The 13,085-nt window shown below is 41.4% G+C and overlaps 5 protein-coding genes across 5 annotated transcripts; 1 reads left to right on the forward strand and 4 right to left on the reverse strand.

Annotated features, from left to right (window-relative positions):
- The first annotated feature begins 1,432 nt into the window (after positions 1 to 1,432).
- On the forward strand, positions 1,433 to 2,578 carry BCR41DRAFT_319430 (dual specificity protein phosphatase CDC14B). Its single transcript, XM_022021350.1, has 4 exons — positions 1,433 to 1,765; positions 1,932 to 2,024; positions 2,147 to 2,289; positions 2,406 to 2,578. The coding sequence occupies exons 1-4, from the start codon at positions 1,646 to 1,648 to the stop codon at positions 2,572 to 2,574; spliced, it is 525 nt and encodes a 174-aa protein (XP_021883809.1). The 5' UTR covers positions 1,433 to 1,645; the 3' UTR covers positions 2,575 to 2,578.
- A 238-nt stretch (positions 2,579 to 2,816) lies between these two features.
- On the reverse strand, positions 2,817 to 4,250 carry BCR41DRAFT_368655 (hypothetical protein; the record flags this gene model as incomplete). Its single annotated transcript, XM_022026396.1, has 3 exons — positions 2,817 to 3,179; positions 3,762 to 3,960; positions 4,090 to 4,250. The coding sequence occupies 3 exons, from the start codon at positions 4,248 to 4,250 to the stop codon at positions 2,817 to 2,819; spliced, it is 723 nt and encodes a 240-aa protein (XP_021883810.1).
- A 237-nt stretch (positions 4,251 to 4,487) lies between these two features.
- On the reverse strand, positions 4,488 to 6,011 carry BCR41DRAFT_416143 (hypothetical protein; the record flags this gene model as incomplete). The annotated part of the gene is made up of 3 exons (XM_022029522.1): positions 4,488 to 4,730; positions 4,868 to 4,904; positions 5,113 to 6,011. The coding sequence occupies 3 exons, from the start codon at positions 6,009 to 6,011 to the stop codon at positions 4,488 to 4,490; spliced, it is 1,179 nt and encodes a 392-aa protein (XP_021883811.1).
- A 604-nt stretch (positions 6,012 to 6,615) lies between these two features.
- BCR41DRAFT_420088 (hypothetical protein) lies at positions 6,616 to 8,260 on the reverse strand. The gene is made up of 4 exons (XM_022029849.1): positions 7,656 to 8,260; positions 7,440 to 7,563; positions 6,947 to 7,286; positions 6,616 to 6,845 (listed from the first exon to the last, which is right to left on the reverse strand). The coding sequence occupies exons 1-4, from the start codon at positions 8,229 to 8,231 to the stop codon at positions 6,758 to 6,760; spliced, it is 1,128 nt and encodes a 375-aa protein (XP_021883812.1). The 5' UTR covers positions 8,232 to 8,260; the 3' UTR covers positions 6,616 to 6,757.
- Positions 8,261 to 9,024: 764 nt separating this feature from the next.
- BCR41DRAFT_348595 (kinase-like domain-containing protein) lies at positions 9,025 to 12,784 on the reverse strand. The gene is made up of 5 exons (XM_022023323.1): positions 11,953 to 12,784; positions 11,067 to 11,163; positions 10,921 to 10,968; positions 10,187 to 10,838; positions 9,025 to 10,095 (listed from the first exon to the last, which is right to left on the reverse strand). The coding sequence occupies exons 1-5, from the start codon at positions 12,651 to 12,653 to the stop codon at positions 9,161 to 9,163; spliced, it is 2,433 nt and encodes an 810-aa protein (XP_021883813.1). The 5' UTR covers positions 12,654 to 12,784; the 3' UTR covers positions 9,025 to 9,160.
- Between the last annotated feature and the right edge of the window lie 301 nt (positions 12,785 to 13,085).

Below are 13,085 nucleotides of genomic sequence, written 5' to 3' on the forward strand. Positions count from 1 at the left end.
TCATCATCAAGTTGTTTTGACAAAAGATGAACTGGTTCAAATGATCAAGAAAAGCAAAAAGATGGGTTAAAAAACAAAGGCTGAGACCAATAGACATCAATAAGCTTGGGTCACCGAAGCAAAGAAAAAAGAAGTGATAAGGAATGACAAGGAATGAAGCTGTAGAAAAGCCAAAATTAAAGATTTATGCTTTGGTGCTTTTTTTATTTGTGGCATGAATCTGTTTTCTGATTGATATCCTTTGTTAGTTATTTTTTTTTTTTTTTTTTTTTTTTTTTTTTAAATAAAAAAAAACTCCCAATGTTGATAGTTGGCAGTTCATGGTTGGTGTTAAGAGTGTTCAAGTCTACACCGGTGCCCTATGTTATTGGGGATACAACATGGAGCCTTGAGGCTTTGCGTGTCTGTTAATAGTGACGGAAGCAGATCTTCATTCATCCGGACCCCTTTTAATACTATGACCAGGCCCACCAGATCACGCTTACTGGCCTAATAAACGTCAGTGAGGGGAAATACAGCAGACATTTGAAGCTTTAGGGCTTTTACCCTGCCTACTAAGCAATCGTTACAGGTGATACCCTAATATGTATGACAGAAATATATTTCACTTGTGTGTCTTGATGTTGTCATAAACTCAATCCTGCCTCAGGTCGAAATGGCTCCCTTTAATCAGGTATTTGTGGCCAATGAAAGCAAGGGCGGTGGTGATCAGGATCTCATCAGGCGTTGTTGCTCGGCTTGAAGGAAGCTCCTTGGCTCTGTTTCGGGCTGGTTTCGGTTGAACACGACGATAAGAATGAAAGTCAAGGAATCAAGGTGCTTGATTTTGGATGTCGACAAGTTAGAGAGAAACTCAGAGGACCAATAGACTGGACATTAAGAAACCCAAATTGATAGTCATTACTTTAAAAAAGAAAAGGGGTGAGGAGAGCTTAATTTAGATCCTCTTGCAGATCCCTCGTCATCACTTGCAGATCCCTCAACGCAAGGCTGACGTCAAAGGACCGAATAGCGACGTCTTCGAGGATCTTGATGCCATTTTTTATGAATAGAGGACGACAAGTGTTGTAATAAGGATCTATCAGTAATTGAAGCGAATACATGATACAGACAAGAGATTCCTAGGCTGGATGTCCGGACATGCTCCATCCCCATATTACATATCCATAGAAAAATGTGAAGAACATGTCGCGTGAAGAGTGAGTCGTGTGGAGAAATTAAAAGTAATTCATGGAGAATGTGTCATTGGTCATAACAAAGAAAAAGAAAGAAAAAAAAGGAAGGAGGTATCCTGCATGAACATTTCCAAACTTTCTGCATCCATACGTCCATCCTCTTTCATCCAATCCTGGTTTTCTTTCTTCTTCTCTCTCACTCTCTTTTCCTTCTCCTCTCCATCTTTTTTTTTTTTTTTTTTTTTTTTGTATATATACCCTTTCTCTATTTTCTCAAGTTCATTTACGATCTCGATTGTTTTTGTCTTTCTGTCCATCCATCTTTCATCTTTGTTCATCTTCCATTTTCCATTTCACAATCAGTTGACTAATCACACAGCACACACCACACAAAGACACACAAACACACAAACACATTTACACATTTACATTTACACAACAAACACACCACTCCATGCTCACGTGCCGAAATGGCCATCTCTCCAATTCCTGCTCGTCTGTTAAACAGACCAACGCTGATTAACCATAAAAACATGCGTTTCTTGATCTCAGATGCACCCTCCGACAGCAACTTGGCCTTGTACATCGCAGTAAGCTTACAAAACAAACGCTAACAGCATTGCAGTGACAGTAACAACAATAATGACTTTTTTTTTTATTGAAGACGTTTATTTCTGTATTACTCTCCACTCACACAACACCACTTTTCTTTTTTTCCTATTCCAAAAAAAATATAAAAAAAATATAAAAAAAAAGGAATTTGAAAGACATAACACTACAGATATTGTCCGCGTATGCGATCCAACCTATGCAACTGTTCCATTAAACAACTTGGGTATCAAAGTCCATGTAAGTTTGACGTCAAATCAAAAAAAGCCATGCTTTCCTCCTTCCCCCTCCCTTCCCTTTTCCCCCTTTAGTAAATATATAAATATATTTAAATATACAATTTTTATTTTTATTTTAAAAAGGATTGGCCTTTTGGTGATGGTGAGGGGCCACCTCCTGCAATAGTGCGCGATTGGATCGAGCTTGTGGAGCAGCGGTTTGGCAAGGATCCCGAAAAAGAACCCTCAAGTGCCATTGCCGTCCATTGCGTCGCTGGCCTCGGAAGGTAATGGAGCTGATACATGAATTTGTAAATTAATGCAAAACTCAATTCATCATTACAAAATAAGATTAAGTATATTACATTTATCTCATGCATGGCTGTTTATATTATTTACGTAGGGCACCATTACTTGTGGCGATCGCCTTGATTGAGGCAGGTATGACGCCTGAGGAAAGTATTGCCTTTATACGCGAACATAGACGAGGCGCCCTCAACACCAAACAGATCAAATTCATCATGGATTACAAACCTAGGAGGGCTCGCAAGTCCAAATGTACCATTCTATAGATGCATTCTTTTTTCTTATTTATTCTTTTTTTTTTTTTTTTTTTTTTTTTTTTTTTCCTGGCAACCATACAATTTTACATTAAAAATAATAACAGTAATAATAATAATAAATCATCTTTGATCTATTTGTTTTTAAACTAGAGGTTCAACAGAAGTTCTTCATTCCAACATGTTTTTATCTTTATTTTTGTAAAAATAATAACAACAATAGTAAAAAGTAATAGCAGATGATGGTATTTTGTCTATAGGTCTGAAGGTAAAAAAGAAATGACATAAACCACGTTGCCAGAACTAACCACTGCACAATGCATGTTGCATTCCATGGTTGTGTAAAACCTCCCTCGCATAGCATTTGTCAGGATCGTATCAACCGCTGGTCCATTAATCTGCTTGACTTGCTTGGTCGCCCGGGTATAAACTGCAATCTCGTGAAGATGTGTGCAGTTGTTAAGCAAAAAGACGCCATAAGAGTCGCGTGCAGAGGTCGTGCCATGCTCCAATTGGCGGTATGTTCGTGGCAAACAATAAATACTAGTAGGTTTAGGGAAGCGTGTAGGAATATTCTGCTTTTCCTGATCAAATGCTTTGCCCGTACCGCCGATACGCTGCCGAATCTGAGAAAGTAGACTATTCGATGGTTTCCAAACCCGTCCTGAAGATGATGATGGCCTTGTTGATGGCGATGATAACGATGACTGACGAAGGTTCATCGACGACAAAGTCTCCTGCGTTCTGTCATCCGACCGTAGTGAAACTAAACTCTCTTTGCCCCGTCGAGCTCCTGCAAATACCATTCTGGATGTATGTGATGACACACTTGGTCCGTGCGTATCGTGCTCTTCTGAATCCGAAGATAGATGGTCCAGCATGAGTTCGTACTCATACACTGCATCCCTGGTAGAAAACATAACTTTGCCTTCATGAATCGTTGGCGTAAATTGAATAGCCTGTGTTGCATGTGGCAAAAGAATCCGCTCTACTATGCGAGATCGTTTTAAAGAATAAACCAGCGTCTCGCCATTTGTGCTCGCTGAAATGACATGATCTTGACCCAATATGCTGATGTGAATAACCTAAGACAATAAAGAAAAAGTCGACGACAAACTTGGCGCGGTAAGTAGCTAGTAAGATTACTCGACTTTTATGGCCATCATTAATTTAAGACAAGAGCGAAACGTCCCACTTACATCGCCTTCATGTACATGATGACTGCCCACAACCTCTAGAGAGGTTCTCGAACTCCAGTCGAATACAGTGACGCCTCCATCGCACTGGCCATATCCGATATATTTCTCGTCCATGTACATAAAACTAGCATTCTGAGGCATAGCAGCGTCATCCTGAAGAATAAGCTCTCCAGTCTTCACATCCCAGATGTAGAGACCACTAATGTTCATTTAAGAGGATAAAGGGAAGCTTAATTTTGCATTTTTCAAAAAAAAAAAAAAAAAAAAAAAAAAAAAAAAAAAATTGGTGGTAAAGTTTCCATTATTAGGTGAAAAAAAAAAAACTTACCCAAAGGATGTTCTTGCACAAACTACTCCTGCAGCGTTAGATTGGGAGACACATGTGAGTGAGTGCTTCGAACGGAACACACGAAGACACTGTAAAGTTCGAAGATCCCATATACGAAGTGTCGAATCCATGGAGGCAGTAATAAGAGTCCACATGGACATTTCAAGTGCAGAGACCATACCAGTATGGCCTTCTAACACATGAACAGCTTGAGGTCGTGCATCAGTCCAATTTTGTTTGACCCTGAGACTACTACAATGTAGGTGTTTGTAGTACTCTCGCCATGGAATTGGTCCTCGATGTCCCTGAAGATGCCTTTCCATGAAGAGTGGGTGCTGCATGCTCTTAATTCTCCATAAGCTATTGTCATTTGCCATCCTAGCACACAGTTTACTTGTCTAGTAGCATAATAACATAAACAGCGAGAAGGTGTGAGGAAGGCACGCGTAGCAAGAATTACTCAGTGATATCAAAGGAAAGTCAATTGTGGCGAAGCCACAAGATTCTCCTTGAATACAGAAATTAAAGTCGAGGGAGACCTGGACTTTGATTGGAGCCAACAATGATGCATAAATACAATGAGCACGGATGCCTGTGTACATGAACATGTATTTGCCTACTGTTTGTTGTGGTGCAACCACCTGATGCACACCAATGTATTTATGAAGAATGCATGTACATGAATGAATAAATACATGCAAAGTGTGTGCACACTATTTTGTATCGGCTCTCGCCACAAGGAAAAGGATGGGGAAATATACTACTTGCTTTGCATTACCTGAGCTACACAGGACAAATCAAACGCATCAAGCAGGCTACAAGAGAATCATGGTTTTAAAAAAGAAATAAAATAAAAAAATAAAAATAAAAATAAAATAAAAGTAGAATAGAGAGGCAATCGTAATGCCAACAACAAGAATGAATAAAGGCACATCAAGAATGTTGCTCTCCTTTTCCCACAAAAAAAGAAAAAACGGTCCAATAGCAAGCTGTAGCACAACGACATGAGGGATACACACATACCAAAATATATGGAACAAAAGTTCCCAAGGAAGTTGCGAAAGACGATCCGTTGCAAGGATGGACAAGGAGCCACTTGGTACATATCCATGAATAGACGAGGATACGTCCTCCCTCGTGGAGAGCAGAATGGTGGAAGCAGCAGCGCCTGCTGATACGGGTATCAAAGAGGATACTGGTATAGTCTTGCAGGAAGAATAAGATATGGATGTATCCATGGCAGGGACATTCTTCTGCGGAGATCGCACGCTGTTTTGTTCCTGGTGCCTAGAGACACTCTTGGTATGACCAGTTATGGTAGCATGGACATGTTTTGAGATGGCAGAGGAAGCAGTGGGTGCAGGTGGAGGTGCAGGAATAGCCAATGGATACAACGATAAAAAAGAGGATGCAGGTTGCAAGGATGATGGTAACTGGGGCGCCAAGTCTGCCGAGGTTGACTCTGAATCCATCGGTTCTGTGTGCAAATGATTAGACTGGGTCTCTACCATAGCTTCAGCTTTGATGCTGTTTTGCTCTGTCTCCTGGCAGTTGCAAAGTGTATCTGTTTTCGAGATATCGGTGGCGTTTTTTCTCGGGTTAATATCTCTGTTCACGTTAACATCAATGTCGATTGTGACATTGATGTCTCCATTCAGATTATGTGAGGGCTGGCCCAATGGGATAGCAGAGGCGACTGATGATGAAACAGCAGAAGCCGTATCGACATCACTAGCCTTTCTCTTTTCCTTTTCTTCTCTGGCCTTGGTTCTGGGCTTCTTGAGATTATTAACTTTGATGAGCGAGAGAGGAGACTCTTTGGGTGGTGAGCATGATGGAGAGGAGGAAGAGGACGAAGAAGAAGACGAACCTCCACCAATGCCACCGTGAACAAAGTAGTCCCGCTCAGCCTGAAGTTGCATAGCCAGGAGACGGAGGAGGAGAGAAGCGAGGAGAAGAGAGGAGGAAGGAGAGAAGGCTAGGGAAGAGGAAAGAAATCTATGCCGAGAAGGAGAGGTAAGAGATGATCAATGATAGAGAATGGATGAATAGTAAGTGTAGTAATGCAATGAACGAAAGTGAGAATGAAAAAAAAAAAAAAAAAAAAAAAAGTTTGGAATGGAGAACGGTTGGTAATGAGACAGGATGACACAAACAGATAGGTGTATGTATTATTATTGTGTGAATGTATATTAATCTGTGAACAATGGGAATTAGAGATGGGCAAATTCAGGGTGATGAAGGAATGCTGAAAGAGAGGAGCCGATTAAGCAGGGGTCACTGGTCATCAACCTTGATGTGAAAATTCGTTTAATAAAAAAATTCGGGATGGGAACCAAATTCTGAGAAAAAAAAAAAAAAGTTTTTATTATTATTACTCAGCGTAAGTTGTGGGGTGTGGCGTGAAGGGAAAAGATGAAAGGGAAGGAAAAACCCACAGAACGCTGCAAGGGTGCTTACCTTACTGGTAGAAAATAATAATGCATTTTCTCGATAGCACTCTGCTCTCTTTCTCCTCTTTCCTTAGTCTGCTCTTTGCAAATGGACAAGACTCAAAAAAAAAAAGCTTGTCTGGCTCACTGCACTTGTAGTCATATTTAGACATGTCTATTCCACACTTCCACAAATTTTATTGCTTGCCCCTCTGATATCGTGAATGTATGTAGCTTCATGCGAGTAAATCACACTGTGGGCACAGTAACAGCAGACCTGTATCCTCATCAAATGCAAGTTGAACTCGGCCGAGACATCTCTCACTTTAAAAAAAAAAAAAAAAAAAGAGAAAAAAAAAAGTCATTGTCAGCATACCGACTAATATCCTATTACTACAACATAATAACAAAAATATTTTACTCACCTGTGGCTCCGTGCTGCGTTGGCAAAGTATAATAACGCTTCCTTCTCCAGATAGAACCCACATGCAGCCGCGCAACTCGCCCTGAGACCTTTGGATTGATTCGAAATTGGATCTGAACTGACAGTTGGTTCAAATACAATCAACCCATGATGACATTGGACACATGTTGTTCCTGAAAGGAGCGTTACAGAGAGCGACAATGCTGCCATCACATCGGGGTCACCCTGAGGATCTGCTTTTAAAGATGACTCTAGCCACATGTAATGCTCAATGGTCTCATCCATGCCTTGGTCCTCCATATCTGTCACCATGTCATATGTTGGGTCGTAACCCGTACTATCTAATGATTATGAAACAATGCATTTGCGTTACTATCCATTAGTACTATGCAACATGTACATTACAAATAAAGATAAGAATGAAAAAAAAAAAAAAAAAAAAAAAAAAAAAAAAAAAAAGCTGGCGGCACATCACATCGCATTGTAAAGCTTACATCGATACTTGAGGATGTCTTGCTCAATCTCCTCGATTTCTACGTCGGTCATCCCCCGAAATGCTTCATATAGCTCCTCATAGTTTTCACTCTTGAACGTTTCCCATACTTCAGCCACAATCCTCTGCTTCAATTAAATCAAAAAGATCTATCATTAGTCAACACTCGTAAAAGAAAAAAAAATAAAAAAGATCAAAAATAAAAACAAAAACTTACCCTTTCTTCCTCCACGTCAAAAGCAGTCGTGTCTTCTCCAGATTCACCGATTATCGCAAAAGTTGTTGGTGCCACTGTTGTTGCTGTTGTTGCTGGTACAGATCCAGCTGCTTTGGCTGAATATGCTGATGATAAAGCTATATCTGGACTATATGAGTGGTTGTTGTCATGGCTACTTTGATTTGCGCCTAGATTCTGAGGCTGTTGTAGACCTGACCGGCGAGCATTGTGGATGGATATCCGTTTATCCTTGATACGGTCTTCAATCTGAGTAATGAGTCGCTTCCGCCACTGAGAAGTATCACCTATTCCATACTCTTTTTTGACTGAAACACGATCATACTGATTTTGGGATTGAGGTTGGAATAGAGATTGAAACTGGTTTGTCTGCTGACCTGTTATTGCTGCCTCTGTTGCTATCATTTTGCTGTTGCTAGTGGTAAATGTAAAAGTGCTCGGTAGACAATTTGGTTGCTGTGTCCCTGAAGAGATTCCAGCGAATTGCTCAGGCGATGTAACTCCTGTGGGTGCTACAGTGGGTATGGTCGAAGGCGTTGCTGTAAAACTGAATTCCATGATACTTTTTTTCCTGCTTCGTTTGTTCAATGGCGAGTATAGCGATGCAATCTAAAAGGCTCGCTGGCCTTTATGTCTGATGGTTTATATCACGTGGTTTAGCGACGCTGCAAACATTTTGCCAACCCGCATTCTCTCAGGCACAGCAATTTCTGGCTTTGGCCATCTGGAATCCTTAAAAGCATTCGCAAGCCACAGATGTGAAAGTTGGATGCGAAAGTGGGAATACTTAATAACTGAACGTAGAGCCATTATTACACTGCCTCGAAAAGGAAATTGAGATTTGAATGTTAATGGAGAAAGGGCCCTTGGATATCCTTTCCTCAAGAGTCGTTGCTAAGCAACAACGCTTCTTAAGGCCCTGAGATAGTTGTCTTGCCCATAATGAATGGCATGCATCAACTACTACTAACCATTCATGCTTACTCAGGTGCATGCCACAATTAAAGAGCACTAAAGCATCCATTTCGTACTACATGCTTTCGGTCTTTTCCCTCAATTTTGGCGTCTTTTTTTTTATTTTTTCCAACGGAAAGGCTCAACTTCCTGCATTTTGAAGGGCCCTGATCGGTATATTGTAAATACATATTCATTTCTTTTTTTATTTTTTTTGCTTTCCACCTCCTTATTGCGGGTTACAGGCGTACTGATCCTTCACTGAGGTCTACCGCCTTTTTTGTCCATCTTTTTGCATTTCTATCTATTTAAGCCAGCTCATCTTTGTCCCTAATGTTGGCAATTCCGACAACACAATGTAACACAATGTCATACCAAACAAAAGAATGAATGAATTCGCTTTTTTATTAGCTCCATGATATATAATACAGACACAAAACGTGTGCACAAGATAAAAAACTAAAAAGATTGACAACTAGAATACATAATTTGAAAAACAAAAAACAACAAGAGGCAGTTGAAATAGTTTAAGTTCATACAGCCACTGGGGGTGCTTGTTGCCTCATCACCTGATCTCCACTTTCAATAGTCTGAGTAAGATGATGAGGCTGCATCTGCTTAGCACGACGCTTTAGTAATGTAGCGTGATCAATGTTCAGCTCGAATCCGGCGCGACGGCGACGGCTCCCTGAGGAAGTTGAAGTACTATTCGAGGTTCCTGAAGTCATATTACTTGACCGACCACTTGAATATACATTTGACGTGGGATGATATCGTGCAGCACCTGAAGTGATGGACGATGGGACAAGATGCGAAGGGACTGCCTGACCAGCTTGCTGCTGCTGTCGTAGGTATTTGTGGTGCTTCTCAGCTGCAATTTGCTCTTGGGCGCGCTGGTACTCTTTCTGTTGTCTGTGTAAAGTGTTGGGGTCTTGATTATAATGTCTGTGTCCGGTGATACGTACATCCTCCATACCCGCGGCAATAGCCTCATCCTCACTCGTGGCTGAAATAGATCCGGACTCATCTGATCCGATCTCTTCTTCCTCATTCAGCCGCGTCATAAATGCCTGGCGCTGACGAGCATCCGTAGGATGGAGTCCCGAAGGCTGAGGAGTATGTCGACGGCGCGACTCTTCTCCCATTCGGTGAACAGCATTCGAGACATCAAATACTTCTCGAAGACCAATGCCAGGTGATAATGGGTTCTCCGCCCTACGCTTGTATGGAGTCTTTGGTGTTTTCGGGGCATTATAGTCAGGAGTCATTGCCGCCACATTAGCCAAAACCTTGTTTTCAACCAGGGCAGGTGCTGGTGAGTCAACCATGATTTGTGGCACATTAGGGTTGGTTGCTTCCTTTAGAAGCTCGGGTTGTCCAGCCTTGATCCATGGGTGGGCCAAGAATTGGTCGATCGTATATCGTTCGCTTGGGTTTACACAGAGCAAATGAGAGATAAGATTCTTGACTGTAATCGTGATAAAGAGGATAAAAATGTTGGTTATTCACTAGTTAACCTTAGCCTTCTGATACTTTTTCTTTTACGGCCATTTATTTACCTTCAGAAGATATTTCGTCCCACCAGGGGCTCAAGAACGTAAACTGTCCGCGAGCAACCTTTTCAGTCAGAGCTTGGATGCTCTCATCGTAGAAGGGTGGGAAACCAACAAGGAGGGTATAAAGAACGCAGCCAAGAGCCCACATATCGACAGACTTGGAGTATCGCTCATCCTTGACAATCTCTGGAGCTGTATATCCGACGGTTCCACAAGGAGTCATAGTTTGCTCGTTCCAGACAATCTTTGACAGGCCAAAGTCTGCAATCTTGACACGACCAATTCCGCCACCTCCAATGCCGGGTTGGAAGATGCCCTCATCCTCTTTGTCCTCCTCATCAGGTTTGTAGCCTGGAGGCGATGGAATGATAGGGATAGGCTCGAATAGGATGTTCTCAGGTTTAATATCACGATGGACAACACCTTTTTCCTCATGGAGATAACGGATCGCATGGGCTACCTGAATGATTACATGGCGTGCCAAGTCCTCAGAAAAGTAGGTCAACTTGACAATACGATGGAAGAGCTCTCCACCAGTGGCAAGTTCTAAAACAAGGAAATAATACTCGTCTGATTCGAAGAACTCGTGTAACTGAACAATATTAGGGTGTTGAAGCTGACGCATAATCTGGACTTCCTTAAGAATATTGGCTCGCTAAAATCAACAAAAATGATGGTTAACTCGATGAATTTTATTAAGGCATAAAATTTTATTAATGATCAAAAGAGGGGCTTACCTCAGTAACACGCGGCTTCTTTTTCATATCACGGTGAAGATGCTTGTTCTGGTGTGGAAGAATCAAAAAAGAGTTGATCTGTGTTAATGACACGTTCAATCAACAAATATAAATGATCCAAGGATTTGAATAGAAATGAGACATACCTGTTGGGCATTCATATCGAACTTGCGAACAACCTTGACAGCAACAATACGATCGGTCTTTGTATCATGGGCCTTGAAGACATTACTGAAAGCACCACTATTAATGAAACAAAAACGAAAGGATATAAGTTATCAAATACATTTATGTATCGAAATGAGGAATATAACGTGATGTCTGAGGTGCCTTGCATCTTTATAGTCACACGTGGGAGTCGCGTGGCGAAGTGAGATGCGGTCGATTGCGAGACAGATAATCCCTCTTGGAAGAGATTGAAGCACCAAAGTTCAAACACGCTCTGGTCCTCTTTTGCTTCAAGAGCCAAGTGGTTGCGCAATGACTCTAAATTTTATCACTCTTCGCATATTGCAATATTAAGACGGACGATGACGAATACATGTTCAATGATGTCTGCTCTTGAGAAACATGTATAGTGAATGCATGTACCAGAGCATTGTACACGTTGCTTTGTGTGACAAACTCTCTTCCAAGAGAGGGACGCGGTCTGGATGCGCATCTGAGCCCAAAGAATGTTTTGGTAACACAGTGACACACACCTTCCTTTTGCATCACTTTTGTTGCAGAGGGCAATGTGAATGATGAAATCGTGTCGTCATTAAAAATAGAAAAGATGTGAAATTATGATGAAGAAAACAAATATGAAACGTTCCAATAAAGTTGGAAGAGTCTCAAGAAAATATGCAGTTTGGTGTTGATTTTTTTATCTCATGCCTATCGATGTAGTTGGCACCAGGATTTAGGATCCCATCCGACGCAAACACATTCACATACACAATGTCACGTATACATACACTCCTCTCTCTTTAAGAATAGTCTGCAGACAATGAAAGAAATCAACAGCATACAATAAATGATAAAGATACTTACTCTCCCATCTTCTCGAGTAAAGTGAATCGTTCGAGGCCTGGATACACAGGTAACATATTCTTTTGTTGATTCGCCTGGGCAACCATCCTTGTTGCTGTCTCTGTGTTGCTATTAACACCGAAGGCGGTAGTACCTCCATGGTTATTAGTCTGCTTGTTATTTTTGCTAGGCTTCTGTTGTTGTGTATGCTTTTGTACATGCTGTTGTTGAACCTTCTGTGTATGATTGGCAGGTGTGCCATTAAAGTGTCGCATAGCTGACATATCTTTATCGCGCTGACCATTATGGATCTCATTACTGCAGGGGTAGATATCGACACCCGCAGCAGCAGCACGGTTAGGAGATATGCTCCTGGAACGGACTGTGGTTGACATTTTAGGAGCCGAGTGAGACCGAATGGTAGTGCGTGCAGGAGAGTGATGGTGTTGATGTTGTTGTTGACGGTGGTTCATGTCTTCCTTGATACGATGTGAGGGCGGAGGTGAGTTGGATGCAGAGTTGAGAGCAGTACCGGAATCGCGGGATTGCATAGTACTGGATGGAACGGTAGTGGCAATAGGAGTAGCAGAAGCAACAATAGGAGTAGCAGTAGCAGTGGCAGTGGAGATGGAAGTAGTGGGAGAAGATGTAAGATTACTGTTCTTGTGCTTCTTATGGCCGTGACGGATAAAGTTCTTGATGGATGCAATGATGGGTGCCATATCAAACAAAGCCTTTTCACTCTATGTATAGGAGGGATGAGTTACAGTACCAGATATAATTAATGATGGCTGAGCTGGATAGGTGAGTGCTTGTTTCTTACCAAGCAAGGTGAAGAAAAGAGGAAGAGAGGACGAGTAAAGAAAAAGAGGAAAAGAGGAGAGTTGACGACAAGATGAGGTTTATATGTGCAACCGTGGATGATGATTGCACATTGAATAAATAATATCAGCCAAAAATGTACAAACTCACATAAACGCACAAGTTCACACATGCACAAGAGCCTTGCGGATTCCTGACAACCTTTTTTTTCTTCTTTGCTCCTAGAAAAATAAGAATACAGCTTTGATAGACAACGCCATGTTATGCTATGCTATCCTATAGGACAGAAAAATGCACCAACGGTATAGGAGGCTCATCATAAGAAATACAAT

The sequence above is a fragment of the Lobosporangium transversale genome (genome assembly GCF_002105155.1).
Source record: "Lobosporangium transversale strain NRRL 3116 chromosome Unknown BCR41scaffold_8, whole genome shotgun sequence".
In the NCBI taxonomy this organism is placed as follows: Eukaryota; Fungi; Mortierellomycota; class Mortierellomycetes; order Mortierellales; family Mortierellaceae; genus Lobosporangium; species Lobosporangium transversale.

Excerpts from the sequence above, each read along its gene's own strand:
- BCR41DRAFT_420088 (XM_022029849.1), bottom strand. The coding sequence starts at position 8,231 with ATGGAATTCAGTTTTACAGCAACGCCTTCGACCATACCCACTGTAGCA. Across the intron at positions 7,564-7,655 it reads TTGACGTGGAGGAAGAAAGG|AGGATTGTGGCTGAAGTATG; the intron begins GTAAGTTTTTGT and ends TAATTGAAGCAG. Across the intron at positions 6,846-6,946 it reads AACGCAGCACGGAGCCACAG|TGAGAGATGTCTCGGCCGAG; the intron begins GTGAGTAAAATA and ends TTTTTTTTAAAG.
- BCR41DRAFT_319430 (XM_022021350.1), top strand. The coding sequence starts at position 1,646 with ATGGCCATCTCTCCAATTCCTGCTCGTCTGTTAAACAGACCAACGCTG. Across the intron at positions 1,766-1,931 it reads ACTTGGCCTTGTACATCGCA|GAATTTGAAAGACATAACAC; the intron begins GTAAGCTTACAA and ends ATAAAAAAAAAG. Across the intron at positions 2,290-2,405 it reads TGCGTCGCTGGCCTCGGAAG|GGCACCATTACTTGTGGCGA; the intron begins GTAATGGAGCTG and ends TTATTTACGTAG.
- BCR41DRAFT_348595 (XM_022023323.1), bottom strand. The coding sequence starts at position 12,653 with ATGGCACCCATCATTGCATCCATCAAGAACTTTATCCGTCACGGCCAT. Across the intron at positions 10,969-11,066 it reads TCGATATGAATGCCCAACAG|AACAAGCATCTTCACCGTGA; the intron begins GTATGTCTCATT and ends CTTCCACACCAG. Across the intron at positions 10,096-10,186 it reads GGACGAAATATCTTCTGAAG|TCAAGAATCTTATCTCTCAT; the intron begins GTAAATAAATGG and ends TCACGATTACAG.